The sequence below is a fragment of the Oreochromis niloticus genome, linkage group LG3, assembly GCF_001858045.2.
Source record: "Oreochromis niloticus isolate F11D_XX linkage group LG3, O_niloticus_UMD_NMBU, whole genome shotgun sequence".
Taxonomy (NCBI): domain Eukaryota; kingdom Metazoa; phylum Chordata; class Actinopteri; order Cichliformes; family Cichlidae; genus Oreochromis; species Oreochromis niloticus.
In genome coordinates, this window is record NC_031967.2 from 52,658,579 (window position 1) to 52,680,866 (window position 22,288).

The following is a 22,288-nucleotide window of genomic DNA, read 5'->3' on the forward strand; positions in this document are numbered from 1 at the left end:
ATGGGAACAGGTAAAAGTGATGGAGTGTTATGTCAAACTACACACAAAAAAACCCACAATGTCAATAAATGTCACAGTACAAAAAGGGGTGTGACGAGGGGGTGCAGGACCACCACCTGTCTTTATTTGCTCTGCCCTTTTCTTGGTTGCTGTTATAAACAAACAAACAGATTATTCCAGGGTCTCTCGTCATAGACTAAAAGCAATATAAGTGATAAATATTACCATTCTGTAGAATATTTTTATATTCCACTTTTACTTTTTCCCATGTTCTAGTGGGTCCTGTTGTGGCTCTAATGTGAAAGAGGATATGATGTAATATAATATAATGTGGTATAATATAATATCACATGATATAATGTAATATCATGGATCACTTACGAGTTTAATTTGTCAGCAACTTTCTGCCAGCCCTCTCTCCTTGCTTTTGCAGCCTTTGCAGTGTTCCCCTGCGTTTTAATTAAACTCTGAAACTCCTGATATCCCTCAATCAAGAGTTCTTGGTCTGCTGCCGTGAAATACTGAGCGCGCTCCTTTGACATCTTCGCCGACCAATCACAGGGTTGCCGATCAATGTTTCTACTATCGATGCGTAGCCCCTTTTAAGCCACCCAGTGATCTCAGATTACTTCATCCAGCTATACTAATCGTCAACAACAGGTGTGTTCGGAGAACCGGATTAGCGAGCTCAAAGTTAGCGCGATGATTTGATCTTGGATGTAGTAAGCGAGGTACGAAGAACGGGCCCCAGGCCTTCAGAACAAAGCAAATGTCAGATAAAACATTCGGAAAAAACAATACTTCTCACAGCATTATTCAGTTTGATTAACTGTTGTTCTTAGTACTCAGTAAAAACAAAATGTGACATACAGGTTACCTTAAAGTTTGTCACAAAACACAGAGTAATGAACGTTAAGCTGGACATTCATAGTGTTAAAAAAAAAAACAACAACAAAGAAACAAAAACATCAGAGAAATTTCAGACAGGCTGTTTCAGGTGAATCTGTTTGTCTTCATGTTTCTGTAGGTCAAAACCCACCAACATGAAGCACAGCAAAAACTGACAGAGTGATGATGAATCTAAATGGTGCAGTTATCTTCTCTCCCATGCTGACGCTTCCTAGTAGGGGTGAGAAACAGGTGTGAGGTGTCAGCTGTCAGGTAGGTGATGAGTGAAGAACAGAACAGAATCCATTTCCTCTTCAAACTGCTGTCAGACATTATCTAGCAGTTATGCTGTTTTCTGAAGAGGATGACGATGAAACGGTTCATTGTCAAATATTATAGTGAAATCGTGGATCCTTCTGAAGTGTTGGTGTCTGTTTTCAGATCATTTGTCTTTGTGTTCAGCAGCAGAAGATTCAGACTTCAGACATTTCAGTCGTTGGTTCTGCATTAGAACGATGTGAATCCAGACTCTGTTGTTTATATCGTCTGTAGATCACAAAAACAACAACAACAACAACAAGAAAAACAACAACTGACAGACCAACTATCAGTCCAACAGATCCACTCTTCCCTCCATCCTCTGTGTGTCCTCCTGTCTGACCTGCAGGTGAGAAACAGGTGTGAGGTGTCAGCTGTCAGGTAGGTGATGAGTGAAGAACAGAACAGAATCCATTTCCTCTTCAAACTGCTGTCAGACATTATCTACTGCACTCTGATCACATCACTCAGACCAGCTGCTTTCTACAAAGTCTCATCAACAACATCTTTAGAAACAAACATCAACAACCAGGAAGCAGCTTCACCTCTAATCACACACACACTCAACTCTACTCACTCACCTGGAGGGACAACACTCAGGTAGATGCTGCTGATGGGGCCACCTTCGAGAATACTTCTGACTCTCTTCCTGATGCGACACTCGTATGTTCCACTATCAGCAGTTGTCACATCCTTCAGAATCAGAGACACGTCTCCATCCTTCATCTGTCTGTCCTGCAGCTCCACCCGGTTCTTAAAAGATGGATGCTGGCTGGCTGGATCAAAGTGCCCACCCCGGTGCAAAAGGACATATTCTTCATTTAGATCAGGTCTGCTCCACTCTACTACTGTGTTGGTTTTGTTCTCATTTGGAGCTCGACACGGCAGCATGACGTTCTGTCCAGACTCAGCTGTGATGATTTTCTGATCTGAAAGAGGAAACAACACAGAGCAGAGAGACTGAAATTTTCTCTTCTAAGGCAGCCAATCAGAGTGAGATCAGTAAGAGATCATTGGCCTACAGTTTTTTTTTTCTTTCTTTCTTTGTGATTCAGTGTCAGTCCTGCACTTTGTCTGCAAAGCATTCATCAGAATCAGAATCGTGTTTATTGGCCAAGTATATGTGCAGACACATACAAGGAATTTGGTTCCGGTAGATGGTGGCTCTCAAGCACAGCAATGTAAATCACACACACACACACACACACACACATACACACACACACACGTCTATATATGCATTACACATACACACACAAAGCTGTGTAAACCAACTATAAATAACTGATCTAAACTTATATACATAAAATACAGAAATGAGGTGGAATGAATACTACAGAATGTACATAAGGTGCAGTTGCAGTCTGGCAGTGGGAGCAGTGTGACTGGTCAACTGTTTAGGAGGGAGATGTCGGCTGGTCCTGGTCTGGAGGCTTCTGTACCATGTCCAGGGTGTGAGGGGTCTGTGATGATTTTCCCTGCCGTTCCCTGGTTCTTGAGAGGTACAGATCCTGGATGGAGGGCAGGGGGGCGCCGATGATCCTTTCTGCTGCCCGTACAGTCCACTGCAGTCTGCTCCTGTCCTGTTTAGTGGCTGCACCATACCAGACTGTGATGGAGGAGCACAGGACAGACTCAATGACTGCAGTGTAGAACTGGATCAGCAGCTCCTGTGGAAGACTGTACTTCCCCAGTTGTCTCAGGAAGTACATCCTCTGCTGGGTCTTTTTGAGGATGGAGTTGATGTTGCTCTCCCACTTCAGGTCCTGGGAGATGGTGGTACCCAGGAACTTGAAGATCTTCACAGTCGACATGTATATGTTTAGTCCAACACAGCTTTCACTAAAAAGCCAATCTAGATCATGTTGGAATGGAATTGTTTGAAGTGCCTCAATTCTATGCTTTATATGAACTAAAATGCCATATATTATATGGCATATAATATGCTTTGGAGTTTTTACGTGCTTTGGAATTTGTATGTGCTTTGTCTCAAGGGGCCACCGTATATATTTATTTATAAATACATAAATAAAACCACAGGGTTTTTTTTCTTTTACATTAGTAATTCCTTTTGTGCATAATTTTATATTGTTGTTAATAATAAGTTAATTAAAGCAACAAAACAACCTGAAGAGCCGGTTGGGAGCCGAAAGAGCCGTCTCTTTTTAGTGAGCCGAGCCAAAAGAGTCGGTTCTCTAAAAAGAGCTGGAAATCCCATCACTACTGTCTGGCATATTGTCAGACAGACCCAGAGGCTAGTGGTTCCAGGGCTACATTGCTTAATGTTCAAGCACTACACAACATTAAAGCTGATAAGCAAATACATGGAAGCAGAGAAGCTATACCAAACACACTGTGGGAATGAACAGTGAAGGGGAGATTTAGCTGGCGGCTCATGCCAGCTTACCTGATAGTAATTGTTTCTGGGTTAGCATGTGGCCCCGCCCCCTTGCTTCGGCAGAAGTATGGAAGCCCATACATCCCAAAATTGTTTGGAGTATGACATTTCGATGCCGATAGAGGATGGATATGATCAGTGTGTGTTGTGCTTGTCCCCAGAACATGCTTTATTATCCAGAGAAACCCCTGAATCCTGCATGAATTGCTTATCTTGCCAGCATGGACTGCAGAAGTCCTTGGTGATTTGCCTCTAACGTGCTCCCTCCTGAGGAAGGTGTCGGGTGTCAAAGCAGTCTGATACATCAGCCGGCAAGCGTGAGTTCTCCAGCCTGCAGCACTGGCTCCTTCTCCAGTGTATTGCCTATGGGTCGCTGGTTTGCTGACCCGGCATGGGCCCCCTCAATGAGCTGAGCTTCCTGGCTGCACCAGTTCTTATTCGAGTTTACTCTTCTGCTGCGAACAGCATGGAGCACCTGCTGGGTGCTGCGGACGGACCTTGGGTTCACATCCCTAGCTCGGCCCTCTACTTCAGCGGCTGCACTGCTGCTGGAGGCTGTGTTCCCCTGGAGTATTGCCTGCGGTTTGCCAGTTTACGTGCCAGTCAGACCTCGCTGTGTCTGGTACATCAGCAGGCGAGTGAGCTCTCCAGCCTGAGGCGCTGGCTCCCTGTCTGGTGTATTGCCCGTGTGTCGCTGGTTTACACGGCCAGCGGGGGCCCGCTCAGTGAGCTGAAACTTCCTGACTGTCCACGAGTGTCTCGTTCGAGTTCACTCTTGCTGCTCCCCTGTCTGTAGACGGCATGAAGTGGCTGCTACGCCCTGCTGATGGACCTTTGGATCACAGCCCCACTTGGGGCCTTCACTCTTAGTGGACTAAGCCACCAGCCCATCCCCAGTCTTCGGATGTCGTGGGGCGGCTGCTTGGCTCTGGGGACAGAACTGGGGCTGCATCTCTACCTCGGCCATCCTGCGTCCCTTACTTGGCCATCCCCTCCGCAGCAGTGGCGGGCTGACCTGAAGTGGCCACTCAGTTACAGTCCTTGCGTCCTACGGGACTTGCTCAGGCTAGTCTTGCGTCTGGCAGACTGATGCGCCCCCCGCTCGGCCTTTGTTTCTGGCGAAGCCCTGACCGAGGTGGCGTGTATATATGTATATTTGTAAATAGTTCATTGGTACTTTCACTCTGTGATTCGGGTGCACTGTCTGCTCGCAGGGTGTCTGTCTTATATAGTTACCCTGTACATATAGAATATGTGACGGAGTGGAGAGATAGTCTCGATATGATAGAGAACGTACAGTTACATTGTAACCTTGGCTCTCTGAGTGAGAGACTCTCTCTCTCTTCAGGCCGCTTGGAGATGCATCCTGATCAAACTATCAGCAGTGTTTGCACAGCTGTTTTTTATACGTAAGCTGTGGAGTGTAAGAGTGTCTTAAAGAAATATCCACATGCCACGACCAAGGTCATACCCCGTACATATAGAATGTAACGGCGTGGAAATAGAGTCTCTCACTCAGAGAACAAAGGTTACAATGTAACCATATGTTCACTCAATGCTCAGTAAACATCAGGTTCACAGAATCTGTTACTTGTTTTAAAATATAGTCTACTCCATTTCCACCAAGCCTCTTACTTCCTACTTAAACACAATCAATCAGTCAATCAATAGTTATTAGTGGTAGTGTGTTAAAAGTGTTATAAGTGAACTGCTGTTATTTTATGCTTACCTGCAAACACACAGACAAAAAGCAGCAGAGTACAGCAGAGCGACTCACTCGCTGCAGTCATTTTCTCCTTTATCCAGTTCAAACTCCAGCTGTTAAAAATCCAAGGATGCTGATGTTTTCAGGAACAAAATCTGAAACTGTAGATATCAGGTAACTGCTTTAAACAGTATTCATTTGATTTGAGGTTGAGGGTGTGTATGCAGTGGAAAATCAGTTAGTGGGAAGGCAGGAGAGATGCATGTCTGAGCATGAAAGTTAATTAACAGTGAAATAACAGCAGTAACTAGGAATGTGGGCTTGACTGAGGACTCAGTTCTGCTCCTGTTTTACATATATCATAAATACACAGAAAGTAACGAGGGAAGTGGAAGCACACGGGGAACACAGCTGAGGACAATTACACACGACAGAGTGGGGAGGACACGAAACTGAAAACACTGACACCAAGACACGGATCTTAAACATAACACAGACAGTACACAGAGACAGCAGAGAGAGAGAGAGAACACGATTGAAAGAGGAAAACACAGAACACAAGGAGTGGGAGCAAAGCACAATAACTCACATCACCATATATACAGTCGCACAGAGGGAGACACAGGGGAGAAATCTAATAAACAACACTGAACAGAATATCCTAGGAAACCTCAACATAATGCAAAATATGACAGAAAACGCAGGACACTTAAACTGTTGGGTCAAAATGACCCAGGACCATGACAGGAACATCAATGAGCGTATGTTAGGTTTTATTACACTACCCTACATTGAGAAATAACAATTCAGCTGCTTTCCAAAATATAACTGACCTAAGCCCATTCAGTGATGTCCAGAAAGTACTAATAAAACATTCTATCGTGTACAGTTTTGCCCCCAAAATGTGATTTTTTTTAAAAGAAATTTTCATTCAAAATCAGTTTTTTGTGCTTTCTCAAATCCTAAACAATGGCAGTTTAATAATCTGGAGACAAAACATCATCAGGCACGTCTGATTTTTTTGAGTAGATCTTTACAATATAACCCATGCTGAGATGGTTTAGGGGATTATTTGCCCATATCAGGTTACCTGGTCATTCTTAAAACGAACTTAAACAACATTTTAAACATTGCAGCAAAATGAACAGGGTCTACATGGCCTACTGTACATAAAAAGAAGGGAGACTAACTGATCCAAATGCCTGCAGGGAAATTAAAGTGACATGATTTCATTAGAAATAAAAGTGCACATTTCACTGGTGCCTACAGGCACAGTCCTGTCTGGGCTTGAGCTGTTCTCAGTTTCTGTAGTTAGTTTCAGTCTCTGCTGGTTTAACAAACATTAAAGGAGAATTGAATAAAAGTTACAAAGGCTGGAAACATCTCTAATAACAAGATTAAAAGAATGTTTCTTCGTCTTTGAAATCTTTGGTGTCAAAGGTCAAACTCAGCTACAGCCACAGATCTCAGTACAGATAGATATTCAGAGTATCGTCAGAGCAACAACTTTAAAATCGATTGAGTACCAGGGCTCAATCTGTTTAACTGAAAAAACAGCCATTCACCAACTGTGACAAGCGTCCAGTTTTACATTGGTACTCTTCACTCTGTAATAAGAGCTTCCTGCGGTTGTCTTTAATCACAGATGCATGTCTGAATGGTGACTCAGAGCCAAGCCGACTACACAATCCTGGATTGATGAATCCAGGATTCAGATCTAAGTCTAAATCAGATGAAGCATTCAAGGAAAAAAAGACTTCTCACAGCATTATTCACTTTATTCAACTGTTGCTTTCAGTACACAGTAAAAATGAAATGTTACAAATAAAAATAAATGTAGGACACAGGTAAGACTGTAAGACTTTTGATCCCATTTTAATGGCTTGGAACAGTGCACAGAATAATGAACATTAGGCTGGACTTTAAATGTAAATACAATGTAGAAAGAATCATGTTTTACTCAGTCCTGCATTACAGGAAGTTACAGGAGACCAGATATAGACTTACATGTAGAACTACTCCTCATCTTGTAAGATTTGTACACGGCCTCAATCATGAAGCAGCCATGTTTTGTTTTTTTCAGATGTGGGAGTGTCCTGCTCAGGTTTAAACTCAGGATCAGAGCTGCTAAACTGAATATAAAAAAAAAAAATGTGTTGCTCCGCTGAATTAAAAGACAAAAATTCCACAGTTTGCTAAAAGTGAATTTTCTGTTATAACACCACCCACTGAAAACTTTCCAGTTCTGGGAATATTTCAAATCCTCGATGAAAACAGTGTCGACTCAGAGTTCAGCCGGAAAATTAAAGATAAACATTTTTTTTAAACTCAGAGACAATGTTCCCTCTAATTTTTCACGTGTCTGAGCGAACACACAAACTCCCTGAGCGGACACTTGGACCACTGTGAGCGACATCAGACATGTGCACTGTGGTCACGCCAGCATCAAATCCATCCAAGTTACATGGTTTATTAAAATAATCAAAATGCAGCCAAGGCGTTTTTAAATAAACATTATAAAATATTTACAGAACAATCAGCTGTTCTGCATCAAATCTGATGCCACACAAATTATTTGTGCCACTCCAAAAACTAATTTCTGTCCACTATGAGATAAAGGAGAACAACAGCCTGATACCTGCAGGCCTGACAGCAGGAGATGTATCACTCCTGTAACACCTGTAACATTCAGCAGTCGCCTCATTGTTCTGACACACACAACAAAACTATTGACTACACTACACACTAACTACACAAGATTTGCGCTAAACGTCTCAAATCTCTCACATCTCAAACACCGCCGTCACTCCTAAAACTTCCCCCCGTTTCTTAACAACTAGATGCCACGTTGCCATATCATTTTTGGATTGGTCGACATGGTACTTTTCGGACGAATAGGAAAGTGAGAGGGGGGTGGGGTTTGTGTTTGCTCACAGGCGGAGAGTGCTTTCGAGCCTTTTTTCTTATAAAACGCCGTTTTTACCGTTTCTTCCCGCAGTAAATATAAACAACGATAGTATTCAGGAAGGAAACCAAACATTGTATATATTTTTATGATAACTCTGGTTTTACGTGGCCTATCAACACAATTTAAAAACTGGTATAAAGTCCACACTTTTTCTGTCAGTTGTTCCGTCTGTCCTGCTCACATCTCCAATGGTTGTACACGTTGTCATTAATGTGGCTCCACTCCACATCAGCCACGCCGCTTTGCTAGCTAAAACACCGGTGTCGGCACATAAGGACGCTGTCATAGCCTGTCAACCACGTTGATTAGCTGCGTATATACGAATGTGAACCGCATTATTGGCTGGACTATAGGATAAGGTGGCATTGTTCTAATCCCATACGGGAGCAGCCAGTCACTTACTGACTAACACTGCAAAAAAGAATTGTTAAAGTATTAATTTTAATTTCAATTTAGGTTAGATTTTTTTTGTGCGCAACACAGATTTTCTGTGCGCAGAGACCGTGCCAGCAGTGCGCAATTGCGCATGTGCGCAGCTTAGAGGGAACATTGCTCAGAGACCTTTTCTATAGATCAAAACTCACCAAAAAGAAGCACAGTAGGAACTAACAGAGCAGCTATGAGTCCAACAGATCCAATCTTCTCTCTTCCATTGTTTGTGTGTTCTCTTGACTGACCTGCAGGTGAGAAACAGGTGTGAGATGTCATCAATAACTTCTTTAGAAAAAACATCAACTACCACGAAGCAGCTTTGCCTCTGATCTCTCTCTCACACACACACACACACACACACACACACACACTCAACTCTGCTCCCTCACCTGGAGGAACATCAACACTCAGGTCGATAATGCTGATGAGGTCAGTCTTCAGATGAGTTCTCTTCCTGTGGCTTGTTCTTCTCTGGCTGACACGACACTCATATGTTCCAGCGTCTGCAGTTATGACATCCTTCAGAATCAAAGACACGTCTCCATCCTTCATCCGTCTGTCCTGCAGATCCACCCGGTTCTTAAAAGATGGATGCTGGTAATCTGAAACAAACATCTCAAATGCAGATATTCATCTTTAAAGTCGGCTCTGCTCCACTCTACAACAATGATGGGGTCAATTTTATTTTGAACTCGACATGTCAAAATGACGTGTCGAAACAAAAGGGCGTGTGTTGCTGCAGCTTCCGAACGATCTTCTGATACACTGGTCTTTCATTCATCTCTCTCCCACATGGGATTTTTTTTCTAAAGGTCCAACTTGGACAAAGTTGAAATGTCCCTTCCTCTCCAGTTCTGTTGCAGTTTCTTTCTTTTAAAAATACTTTTTCCTTCCCACTGTTGCCAAAGTGCTTGCTCTTAAGTGGTTATCGGATGGTTTTCTGTGTATTATTGTAGGGTCTTTACCTTCCAATATAAAGCACCTCTAGGGGACGATTGTTGTGATTTGGTGCTATATAAATAAAACAGAACGTAACCATTGGACCCAACAGTCCCAAGATGGCCATCAGTACCCTGAGGGGAGATTACATCCTGACGATTCACCCATCAGTATCCCTGGACTTACTGACAGGCTATATATATAGGCCTCTGGAAAATGGCTCACCCCGATAAAGTCTGCTACTGACCTGCTACTGAGTCAGCCCAACAACCTGAGACAAGCCTGAGAGTAATTTACACTGAGATGTAAAAGATTGGGGGAGGGGGGCATCTTACTGAACTGTAACAAAGAGAGAGTAATAAACAGACTGAGTTTAAAAGTTGAAATGATTAACTTTGATACTTTTGAGACTTGAATATAAACTTCAGAACTCATTGACAGAATGAACATAAAGAGAATTTCAGTGTTTTCGATCATATTTTGACTGATTGGGACTGTTTATAATGACCTGCCTGGACCATCAGACTGAAGCTGCAAAGTATTTTTAAAAGGTCCACTCCTTTTAAAAATAAGTAATAAAATCTTCATCTTTAAGCAATGATGAGTATATCTCCATGGTAACTGATAATTGGGAATTGATGACCAAGATGGCGGCGCGTGAACAACGCGAGGCTCAGTGTCTCTCCAGAATTTGCTATTAAGCATTTTGGTTTTTTGTTTTTTTTTAATCTATTTTTGACCGGATTTATCTTGATACCATGTACATTGTAACGTACCCATAATAGACCCATTTTTGTAATATATCTATATCATGGCTAAAGCACTTCTGAATGGATGCAAACTGCATTTCGTTGCCTTGTACTGACATGTGCAATGACAATAAAGTTGAAATCTATTCTATTCTATTCTAGTTCATTCTCCATACCAAACAGTTTAGATTCAGCATATACAGATGGGCACAGAAACAAAAACTACTTTCAACCCAGTTCACTTTAAAACAGCAATATGTCCAACTCATTTTACATCGATGGCCAGATATGGTCCACTTCAGCTTCAAGTGGGCCAAATGAGTGAAAGTCCACTTTCTGTCACGGTACCTGTGTCTCCCCGGCCAGCTCTACTCAGAAATGCCACATGTGTTTTGTTGTTTCTCTCACTTGTTCTCTCTTGAATCCTCTCAACCCGAGTGGAGCTCAGCACGTGTTCCCGCCTTTGGCCCACGCACATGCAAGCGATTACTGACCTGCGGCTCGTTATCCTGCTTCTCCAGGCCGCTACTTAAGGCAGTGGCTCAGTGCTTCTCGTCACTGGATTATTGTACAACTCATGTTAGTGTAGCCTGGCTCTAACCTTCTCTTGTGTTTCCCTGTGATGTCCTGGTTCTGGTCTCCTCGTCTGTTTGCGTACATAGATTCCCTATTTGTCAGTGTAAAGAAGTTTATCTACACATTTTCTATCTTTATATCTTAATAAAAAAGGCACAATTCCAACAGCACATATGAGTTTTTCTACATGTTAATGTGTGAAATTATAGAAAAAACAATTCTAGTAGCTGTTACACACTCATGAATAAATGAAGATTTTGTAGATTGATCATTTTGTTGTTTTATGTACAGTAGACAGTAAAAAACAGGAACTGTTCTGTGATGTCATTATTTATTTCTTAACTATTTTGGTGTTGTATGAATGGCAATGCGGGAGCTCTTTCTAACTGTAAAAGTTTTGCAAATAGATCTGGGACTCTCCACCCTGAGACTGAAGAAGCCTCTCGGATGAGAGGTGAAACGTCTTCAAGCAACTTAAAGAAGTCCAGACGCTTTTCTTTCCAAGCTCCTTAGACTTTTGAAAATAGAGTTAAGTCAAAAAATTCTACCATCATTCATATTTTCCAAGGCTGTCCAGCAGACAGCATTGGAGTCTATCCTGGCCCGGAGGCCTCGTCTTTGACACCCCTGCTGTCTGTTAGTGGTTCAGTGTGATCCTATCCAGCTTCTTTTTTGAACAAGTAGGACAGAAGTCAGCAGGATTACAAGATCAATGGAAGAAATAACAAAAACAAACAAAAAAAGAAAAAATATTTTTTATCAGGATGAAACCAGGCCCAGGCCTTCAGAACAAAGCAAATGTCAGATAAAACATTCGGAAAAAACAATACTTCTCACAGCATTATTCAGTTTGATTAACTGTTGTTCTTAGTACTCAGTAAAAACAAAATGTGACATACAGGTTACCTTAAAGTTTGTCACAAAACACAGAGTAATGAACGTTAAGCTGGACATTCATAGTGTTAAAAAAACAACAACAACAACAAAGAAACAAAAACATCAGAGAAATTTCAGACATGCTGTTTCAGGTGAGTCTGTTTGTCTTCATGTTTCTGTAGGTCAAAACCCACCAACATGAAGCACAGCAAAAACTGACAGAGTGATGATGAGTCTAAATGGTGCAGTTATCTTCTCTCCCATGCTGACGCTTCCTAGTAGGGGTGAGAAACAGGTGTGAGGTGTCAGCTGTCAGGTAGGTGATGAGTGAAGAACAGAACAGAATCCATTTCCTCTTCAAACTGCTGTCAGACATTATCTACTGCACTCTGATCACATCACTCAGACCAGCTGCTTTCTACAAAGTCTCATCAACAACATCTTTAGAAACAAACATCAACAACCAGGAAGCAGCTTCACCTCTGATCACACACACACTCAACTCTACTCACTCACCTGGAGGAACAACACTCAGGTGGATGATGTTGTTGGGGTCACCTTTGACAATACCTCTCCTCTTTGACTCCCTGAAGCGACACTCGTATGTTCCACTATCAGCAGTTGTCACATCCTTCAGAATCACAGACACGTCTCCATCCTTCATCTGTCTGTCCTGCAGCTCCACCCGGTTCTTAAAAGATGGATCCTGGCTGGCTGGATCAAAGTGCTCACCCCGGTGCAAAAGGACATATGTTTGATTTAGATCAGGTCTGCTCCACTCTACTACTGTGTTGTTTTTGTTCTCATTTGGAGCTCGACACGGCAGCATGACGTTCTGTCCAGACTCAGCTGTGATGATTTTCTGATCTGAAAGAGGAAACAACACAGAGCAGAGAGACTGAAATTTTCTCTTCTAAGGCAGCCAATCAGAGTGAGATCAGTAAGAGATCATTGGCCTACAGTTTTTTTTTCTTTCTTTCTTTGTGATTCAGTGTCAGTCCTGCACTTTGTCTGCAAAGCATTCATCAGAATCAGAATCAGAATCGTGTTTATTGGCCAAGTATATGTGCAGACACATACAAGGAATTTGGTTCCGGTAGATGGTGGCTCTCAAGCACAGCAATGTAAATCACACACACACACACACACACACACACACACACACACACACACACACACGTCTATATATGCATTACACATGCATACACATACGCACACAAAGCTGTGTAAACCAACTATAAATAACTGATCTAAACTTATATACATAAAATACAGAAATGAGGTGGAATGAATACTACAGAATGTACATAAGATGCAGTTGCAGTCTGGCAGTGGGAGCAGTGTGACTGGTCAACTGTTTAGGAGGGAGATGTCGGCTGGTCCTGGTCTGGAGGCTTCTGTACCATGTCCAGGGTGTGAGGGGTCTGTGATGATTTTCCCTGCCCGTTTCCTGGTTCTTGAGAGGTACAGATCCTGGATGGAGGGCAGGGGGGCGCCGATGATCCTTTCTGCTGCCCGTACAGTCCGCTGCAGTCTGCTCCTGTCCTGTTTAGTGGCTGCACCATACCAGACTGTGATGGAGGAGCACAGGACAGACTCAATGACCGCAGTGTAGAACTGGATCAGCAGCTCCTGTGGAAGACTGTACTTCCCCAGTTGTCTCAGGAAGTACATCCTCTGCTGGGTCTTTTTGAGGATGGAGTTGATGTTGCTCTCCCACTTCAGGTCCTGGGAGATGGTGGTACCCAGGAACTTGAAGATCTTCACAGTCGACATGTATATGTTTAGTCCAACACAGCTTTCACTAAAAAGCCAATCTAGATCATGTTGGAATGGAATTGTTTGAAGTGCCTCAATTCTATGCTTTATATGAACTAAAATGCCATATATTATATGGCATATAATATGCTTTGGAGTTTTTACGTGCTTTGGAATTTGTATGTGCTTTGTCTCAAGGGGCCACCGTATATATTTATTTATAAATACATAAATAAAACCACAGGTTTTTTTTTCTTTTACATTAGTAATTCCTTTTGTGCATAATTTTATATTGTTGTTAATAATAAGTTAATTAAAGCAACAAGACAACCTGAAGAGCCGGTTGGGAGCCGAAAGATCCGGCTCTTTTTAGTGAGCCGAGCCAAAAGAGTCGGTTCTCTAAAAAGAGCTGGAAATCCCATCACTACTGTCTGGCATATTGTCAGACAGACCCAGAGGCTAGTGGTTCCAGGGCTACATTGCTTAATGTTCAAGCACTACACAACATTAAAGCTGATAAGCAAATACATGGAAGCAGAGAAGCTATACCAAACACACTGTGGGAATGAACAGTGAAGGGGAGATTTAGCTGGCGGCTCATGCCAGCTTACCTGATAGTAATTGTTTCTGGGTTAGCATGTGGCCCCGCCCCCTTGCTTCGGCAGAAGTATGGAAGCCCATACATCCCAAAATTGTTTGGAGTATGACATTTCGATGCCGATAGAGGATGGATATGATCAGTGTGTGTTGTGCTTGTCCCCAGACCATGCTTTATTATCCAGAGAAACCCCTGAATCCTGCATGAATTGCTTATCTTGCCAGCATGGACTGCAGAAGCCCTTGGTGATTTGCCTCTAACGTGCTCCCTCCTGAGGAGGGTGTCGGGTGTCAAAGCAGTCTGATACATCAGCCGGCAAGCGTGAGTTCTCCAGCCTGCAGCACTGGCTCCTTCTCCAGTGTATTGCCTATGGGTCGCTGGTTTGCTGACCCGGCATGGGCCCCCTCAATGAGCTGAGCTTCCTGGCTGCACCAGTTCTTATTCGAGTTTACTCTTCTGCTGCGAACAGCATGGAGCACCTGCTGGGTGCTGCGGACGGACCTTGGGTTCACATCCCTAGCTCGGCCCTCTACTTCAGCGGCTGCGCTGCTGCTGCAGGCTGTGTTCCCCTGGAGTATTGCCTGCGGTTTGCCAGTTTACGTGCCAGTCAGACCTCGCTGTGTCTGGTACATCAGCAGGCGAGTGAGCTCTCCAGCCTGAGGCACTGGCTCCCTGTCTGGTGTATTGCCCGTGTGTCGCTGGTTTACACGGCCAGCAGGGGCCCGCTCAGTGAGCTGAAACTTCCTGACTGTCCACGAGTGTCTCGTTCGAGTTCACTCTTGCTGCTCCCCTGTCTGTAGACGGCACGAAGTGGCTGCTACGCCCTGTTGATGGACCTTTGGATCACAGCCCCACTTGGGCCCTTCTCTCTTAGTGGACTAAGCCACCAGTCCATCCCCAGTCTTCGGATGTCGTGGGTCGGCTGCTTGGCTCTGGGGACAGAACTGGGGCTGTGTCTCTACCTCGGCCATCCCGCGTCCCTTACTTTGCCATCCCCTCCGCAGCAGTGGCGGGCTGACCTGAAGTGGCCACTCAGTTACAGTCCTTGCGTCCTACGGGACTTGCTCAGGCTAGTCTTGCGTCTGGCAGACTGATGCGCCCCCCCGCTCGGCCTTTGTTTCTGGCGAAGCCCTGACCGAGGTGGCGTGTATATATGTATATTTGTAAATAGTTCATTGGTACTTTCACTCTGTGATTCGGGTGCACTGTCTGCTCGCAGGGTGTCTGTCTTATATAGTTACCCTGTACATATAGAATATGTGACGGAGTGGAGAGATAGTCTCGATATGATAGAGAACGTACAGTTACATTGTAACCTTGGCTCTCTGAGTGAGAGACTCTCTCTCTCTTCAGGCCGCTTGGAGATGCATCCTGATCAAACTATCAGCAGTGTTTGCACAGCTGTTTTTTATACGTAAGCTGTGGAGTGTAAGAGTGTCTTAAAGAAATATCCACATGCCACGACCAAGGTCATACCCCGTACATATAGAATGTAACGGCGTGGAAATAGAGTCTCTCACTCAGAGAACAAAGGTTACAATGTAACCATATGTTCACTCAATGCTCAGTAAACATCAGGTTCACAGAATCTGTTACTTGTTTTAAAATATAGTCTACTCCATTTCCACCAAGCCTCTTACTTCCTACTTAAACACAATCAATCAGTCAATCAATAGTTATTAGTGGTAGTGTGTTAAAAGTGTTATAAGTGAACTGCTGTTATTTTGTACTTACCTGCAAACACACAGACAAAAAGCAGCAGAGTACAGCAGAGCGACGAACTCACTGCAGTCATTTTCTCCTTTATCCAGTTCAAACTCCAGCTGTTAAAAATCCAAGGATGCTGATGTTTTCAGGAACAAAATCTGAAACTGTAGATATCAGGTAACTGCTTTAAACAGTCTTTGTTTGATTTGAGGTTGAGGGTGTGTGTGCAGTGGAAAATCAGTTAGTGGGAAGGCAGGAGAGATGCATGTCTGAGCATGAAATTTAAATAACGGTGAAATAACAGCAGTAACTTAGGAATGTGGGCTTGATCGAGGACTCAGTTCTGCTCCTGTTTTACATACAGGGAGTGCAGAATTATTAGGCAAGTTGTATTTTTGAGGAATAATTTTATTATTGAACAACAACCATGTTCTCAGTGAACCCAAAAAACTCATTAATATCAAAGCTGAATGTTTTTGGAAGTATTTTTTAGTTTGTTTTCAGTTTTAGCTATTTTAGGGGGATATCTGTGTGTGCAGGTGACTATTACTGGGCATAATTATTAGGCAACTTAACAAAAAACAAATATATACCCATTTCAATTATTTATTTTTACCAGTGAAACCAATATAACATCTCCACATTCACAAATATACATTTCTGACATTCAAAAACAAAACAAAAACAAATCAGCGACCAATATAGCCACCTTTCTTTGCAAGGACACTCAAAAGCCTGCCATCCATGGATTCTGTCAGTGTTTTGATCTGTTCACCATCAACATTGCGTGCAGCAGCAACCACAGCCTCCCAGACACTGTTCAGAGAGGTGTACTGTTTTCCCTCCTTGTAAATCTCACATTTGATGATGGACCACAGGTTCTCAATGGGGTTCAGATCAGGTGAACAAGGAGGCCATGTCATTAGTTTTTCTTCTTTTATACCCTTTCTTGCCAGCCACGCTGTGGAGTACTTGGACGCGTGTGATGGAGCATTGTCCTGCATGAAAATCATGTTTTTCTTGAAGGATGCAGACTTCTTCCTGTACCACTGCTTGAAGAAGGTGTCTTACAGAAACTGGCAGTAGGACTGGGAGTTGAGCTTGACTCCACCCTCAACCCGAAAAGGCCCCACAAGCTCATCTTTGATGATACCAGCCCAAACCAGTACTCCACCTCCACCTTGCTGGCGTCTGAGTCGGACTGGAGCTCTCTGCCCTTTACCAATCCAGCCACGGGCCCATCCATCTGGCCCATCCATCCTCACTCTCATTTCATCAGTCCATAAAACCTTAGAAAAATCAGTCTTGAGATATTTCTTGGCCCAGTCTTGACGTTTCAGCTTGTGTGTCTTGTTCAGTGGTGGTCGTCTTTCAGCCTTTCTTACCTTGGCCATGTATCTGAGTATTGCACACCTTGTGCTTTTGGGCACTCCAGTGATGTTGCAGCTCTGAAATATGGCCAAACTGGTGGCAAGTGGCATCTTGGCAGCTGCACGCTTGACTTTTCTCAGTTCATGGGCAGTTATTTTGTGCCTTGGTTTTTCCACACGCTTCTTGCGACCCTGTTGACTATTTTGAATGAAACGCTTGATTGTTCGATGATCACGCTTCAGAAGCTTTGCAGTTTTAAGACTGCTGCATCCCTCTGCAAGATATCTCACTATTTTTGACTTTTCTGAGCCTGTCAAGTCCTTCTTTTGACCCATTTTGCCAAAGGAAAGGAAGTTGCCTAATAATTATGCACACCTGATATAGGGTGTTGATGTCATTAGACCACACCCCTTCTCATTACAGAGATGCACATCACCTAATATGCTTAATTGGTAGTAGGCTTTCGAGCCTATACAGCTTGGAGTAAGACAACATGCATGAAGAGGATGATGTGGACAAAATACTCATTTGCCTAATAATTCTGCACTCCCTGTATATCATAAATACACAGAAAGTAACGAGGGAAGTGGAAGCACACGGGGAACACAGCTGAGGACAATTACACACGACAGAGTGGGGAGGACACGAAACTGAAAACGCTGACACCAAGACACGGATCTTAAACATAACACAGACAGTACACAGAGACAGCAGAGAGAGAGAGAACACGATTGAAAGAGGAAAACACAGAACACAAGGAGTGGGAGCAAAGCACAATAACTCACATCACCATATACGCAGTCGCACAGAGGGAGACACAGAGGACAACACAGGGGAGAAATCTAATAAACAACACTGAACAGAATATCCTAGGAAACCTCAACATAATGCAAAATATGACAGAAAACGCAGGACACTTAAACTGTTGGGTCAAAATGACCCAGGACCATGACAGGAACATCAATGAGCGTATGTTAGGTTTTATTACACTACCCTACATTGAGAAATAACAATTCAGCTGCTTTCCAAAATATAACTGACCTAAGCCCATTCAGTGATGTCCAGAAAGTACTAATAAAATATTCTATCATGTACAGTTTTGTCCCCAAAATGTGATTTTTTTTAAAAGAAATTTTCATTCAAAATCAGTTTTTTGTGCTTTCTCAAATCCTAAACAGTGGCAGTTTAATAATCTGGAGACAAAACATCATCAGGCACGTCTGATTTTTTGAGTAGATCTTTACAATATAACCCATGCTGAGATGGTTTAGGGGATTATTTGCCCATATCAGGTTACCTGGTCATTCTTAAAACGAACTTAAACAACATTTTAAACATTGCAGCAAAATGAACAGGGTCTACATGGCCTACTGTACATAAAAAGAAGGGAGACTAACTGATCCAAATGCCTGCAGGGAAATTAAAGTGATATGACTTCATTAGAAAAAGTGCACATTTCACTGGTGCCTACAGGCACAGTCCTGTCTGGGCTTGAGCTGTTCTCAGTTTCTGTAGTTAGTTTCAGTCTCTGCTGGTTTAACAAACATTAAAGGAGAGCTGAATAAAAGTTACAAAGGCTGGAAACATCTCTAATAACAAGATTAAAAGAATGTTTCTTCCTCTTTGAAATCTTTGGTGTCAAAGGTCAAACTCAGCTACAGCCACAGATCTCAGTACAGTACAGCCATTCACCAACTGTGACAAACGTCTAGTTTTACATTGGTACTCTTCACTCTGTAATAAGAGCTTCCTGCGGTTGTCTTTAATCACAGATGCATGTCTGAATGGTGACTTAGAGCCAAGCCTTCACAATCCTGGATTGATGAATCCAGGATTCAGATCTAAGTCTAAATCAGATGAAGCATTCAAGGAAAAAAAGACTTCTCACAGCATTATTCACTTTATTCAACTGTTGCTTTCAGTACACAGTAAAAATGAAATGTTACAAATAAAAATAAATGTAGGACACAGGTAAGACTGTAAGACTTTTGATCCCATTTTAATGGCTTGGAACAGTGCACAGAATAATGAACATTAGGCTGGACTTTATATGTAAATACAATGTAGAAAGAGTCATGTTTTACTCAGTCCTGCATTACAGGAAGTTACAGGAGACCAGATATAGACTTACATGTAGAACTACTCCTCATCTTGTAAGATTTGTACACGGCCTCAATCATGAAGCAGCCATGTTTTGTTTTTTTCAGATGTGGGAGTGTCCTGCTCAGGTTTAAACTCAGGATCAGAGCTGCTAAACTGAATATAAAAAAAAAAATGTGTTGCTCCACTGAATTAAAAGACAAAAATTCCACAGTTTGCTAAAAGTGAATTTTCTGTTATAACACCACCCACTGAAAACTTTCCAGTTCTGGGAATATTTCAAATCCTCAATGAAAACAGTGTCGACTCAGAGTTCAGCCGGAAAATTAAAGATAAACATTTTTTTTAAACTCAGAGACAATGTTCCCTCTAATTTTTCACGTGTCTGAGCGAACACACAAACTCCCTGAGCGATCCCTTGGACCACTGTGAGCGACATCAGACATGTGCACTGTGGTCACGCCAGCATCAAATCCATCCAAGTTACATGGTTTATTAAAATAATCAAATTACAACATTTACATTTATGTTAGACTACTTTTAATTAACTGCTTTAGCCCACTTACAATGAAAATGTAAAAAAAAAAATCTATTCATTGACCTGTGTAGTATGTTAACACTATTGGAAGTAAAAATAACTTGAACTCCAATTTTGAAAACACAACTTTCTTTCTTTTTTAAAAAAACCTCTGACTTGTATTATGAGTCTGTGGTCTGGGAGAGAGTCCTGTAACTCTCTGTCTGCAAAATACAGTATATAATGACCAAAGTTGGGCAATTAATTATATAGTTACTACTTCAAAAAAGTAACTCAGTTTGGCAAACAAAGTTTTTTGCAGCTATTTATTTTTTTTAATGCAGCCAAGGCGTTTTTAAATAAACATTTCAAACTATTTACAGAACAATCAGCTGTTCTGCATCAAATCTGATGCCACACAAATTATTTGTGCCACTCCAAAAAATAATTTCTGTCCACTATGAGATAAAGGAGAACAACAGCCTGATACCTGCAGGCCTGACAGCAGGAGATGTATCACTCCTGTAACACCTGTAACATTCAGCAGCCGCCTCATTGTTCTGACACACACAACAAAACTATTGACTACACTACACACTAACTACACACTAACTACACAAGATTTGCGCTAAACGTCTCAAATCTCTCACATCTCAAACACCGCCGTCACTCCTAAAGCTTCCTCCCGTTTCTTAACAACTAGATGCCACGTTGCCATATCATTTTTGGATTGGTCGACATGGTACTTTTCGGACGAATAGGAAAGTGAGAGGCGGGTTTTGTTTTTGCTCACAAGCGGAGAGTGCTTTCGAGCCTTTTTTCTTATAAAACGCCGTTTTTACCGTTTCTTCCCGCAGTAAATATAAACAACAGCTCTTAAGTGGTTATCGGATGGTTTTCTGTGTATTATTGTAGGGTCTTTACCTTCCAATATAAAGCACCTCTAGGGGACGATTGTTGTGATTTGGTGCTATATAAATAAAACAGAACGTAACCATTGGACCCAACAGTCCCAAGATGGCCATCAGTACCCTGAGGGGAGATTACATCCTGACGATTCACCCATCAGTATCCCTGGACTTACTGACAGGCTATATATATAGGCCTCTGGAAAATGGCTCACCCCGATAAAGTCTGCTACTGACCTGCTACTGAGTCAGCCCAACAACCTGAGACAAGCCTGAGAGTAATTTACACTGAGATGTAAAAGATTGGGGGAGGGGGGCATCTTACTGAACTGTAACAAAGAGAGAGTAATAAACAGACTGAGTTTAAAAGTTGAAATGATTAACTTTGATACTTTTGAGACTTGAATATAAACTTCAGAACTCATTGACAGAATGAACATAAAGAGAATTTCAGTGTTTTCGATCATATTTTGACTGATTGGGACTGTTTATAATGACCTGCCTGGACCATCAGACTGAAGCTGCAAAGTATTTTTAAAAGGTCCACTCCTTTTAAAAATAAGTAATAAAATCTTCATCTTTAAGCAATGATGAGTATATCTCCATGGTAACTGATAATTGGGAATTGATGACCAAGATGGCGGCGCGTGAACAACGCAAGGCTCAGTGTCTCTCCAGAATTTGCTATTAAGCATTTTTGTTTTTTGTTTTTTTTTAATCTATTTTTGACCGGATTTATCTTGATACCGTGTACATTGTAACATACCCATAATAGACCCATTTTTGTAATATATCTATATCATGGCTAAAGCACTTCTGAATGGATGCAAACTGCATTTCGTTGCCTTGTACTGACATGTGCAATGACAATAAAGTTGAAATCTATTCTATTCTATTCTAGTTCATTCTCCATACCAAACAGTTTAGATTCAGCATATACAGATGGGCACAGAAACAAAAACTACTTTCAACCCAGTTCACTTTAAAACAGCAATATGTCCAACTCATTTTACATCGATGGCCAGATATGGTCCACTTCAGCTTCAAGTGGGCCAAATGAGTGAAAGTCCACTTTCTGTCGCGGTACCTGTGTCTCCCCGGCCAGCTCTACTCAGAAATGCCACATGTGTTTTGTTGTTTCTCTCACTTGTTCTCTCTTGAATCCTCTCAACCCGAGTGGAGCTCAGCACGTGTTCCCGCCTTTGGCGCACGCACCTGCAAGCGATTACTGATCTGCGACTCATTATCCTGCTTCTCCAGACCGCTACTTAAGGCAGTGGCTCAGTGCTTCTCGTCGCTGGATTATTGTACAACTCATGTTAGTGTAGCCTGCCTCTAACCTTCTCTTGTGTTTCCCTGTGATGTCCTGGTTCTGGTCTCCTCGTCTGTTTGCGTACATAGATTCCCTTAACCTGTCCTTGTTTCCCTTCCTAGGATTCCGTGAGTGTTTGGCAGAGTGACGTGGCGTGTTTGGAGAAGG

The 22,288-nt window shown here is 42.4% G+C and overlaps 2 protein-coding genes across 7 annotated transcripts; both read right to left on the reverse strand.

The window, feature by feature from the left end:
* Positions 1-1,322: 1,322 nt before the first annotated feature.
* LOC109199340 (programmed cell death 1 ligand 1) lies at positions 1,323-11,055 on the reverse strand. 5 transcript variants are annotated; one of them, XR_003219382.1, is made up of 4 exons: positions 10,746-11,055; positions 9,099-9,324; positions 8,862-8,954; positions 7,265-7,441 (listed from the first exon to the last, which is right to left on the reverse strand). XR_003219382.1 is itself a non-coding variant. In XM_025905948.1 (3 exons), exons 1-3 carry the CDS (start codon positions 10,873-10,875, stop codon positions 1,362-1,364), a joined length of 666 nt encoding a protein of 221 aa, XP_025761733.1. In that variant the 5' UTR covers positions 10,876-11,055; the 3' UTR covers positions 1,323-1,361. The 5 variants fall into 5 exon arrangements, 3 of the variants coding, with proteins under 3 accessions (XP_025761733.1, XP_019210184.1, XP_019210183.1); XM_025905948.1 differs by lacking the exons at positions 7,265-7,441; positions 8,862-8,954; positions 9,099-9,324 and adding exons at positions 1,323-1,549; positions 1,788-2,135; XM_019354639.2 differs by lacking the exons at positions 7,265-7,441; positions 8,862-8,954; positions 9,099-9,324; positions 10,746-11,055 and adding exons at positions 1,323-1,549; positions 1,788-2,135; positions 5,334-5,574.
* A 22-nt stretch (positions 11,056-11,077) lies between these two features.
* LOC112841623 (programmed cell death 1 ligand 1-like) lies at positions 11,078-16,188 on the reverse strand. Of its 2 annotated transcripts, none has more exons than XM_025905960.1 (3): positions 14,219-14,818; positions 12,366-12,716; positions 11,078-12,124 (listed from the first exon to the last, which is right to left on the reverse strand). In XM_025905960.1, exons 1-3 carry the CDS (start codon positions 14,373-14,375, stop codon positions 12,033-12,035), a joined length of 600 nt encoding a protein of 199 aa, XP_025761745.1. In that variant the 5' UTR covers positions 14,376-14,818; the 3' UTR covers positions 11,078-12,032. The 2 variants fall into 2 exon arrangements, with proteins under 2 accessions (XP_025761745.1, XP_025761746.1); XM_025905961.1 differs by lacking the exon at positions 14,219-14,818 and adding an exon at positions 15,940-16,188 and having other exon boundaries at positions 11,081-12,124.
* Positions 16,189-22,288: the final 6,100 nt, after the last annotated feature.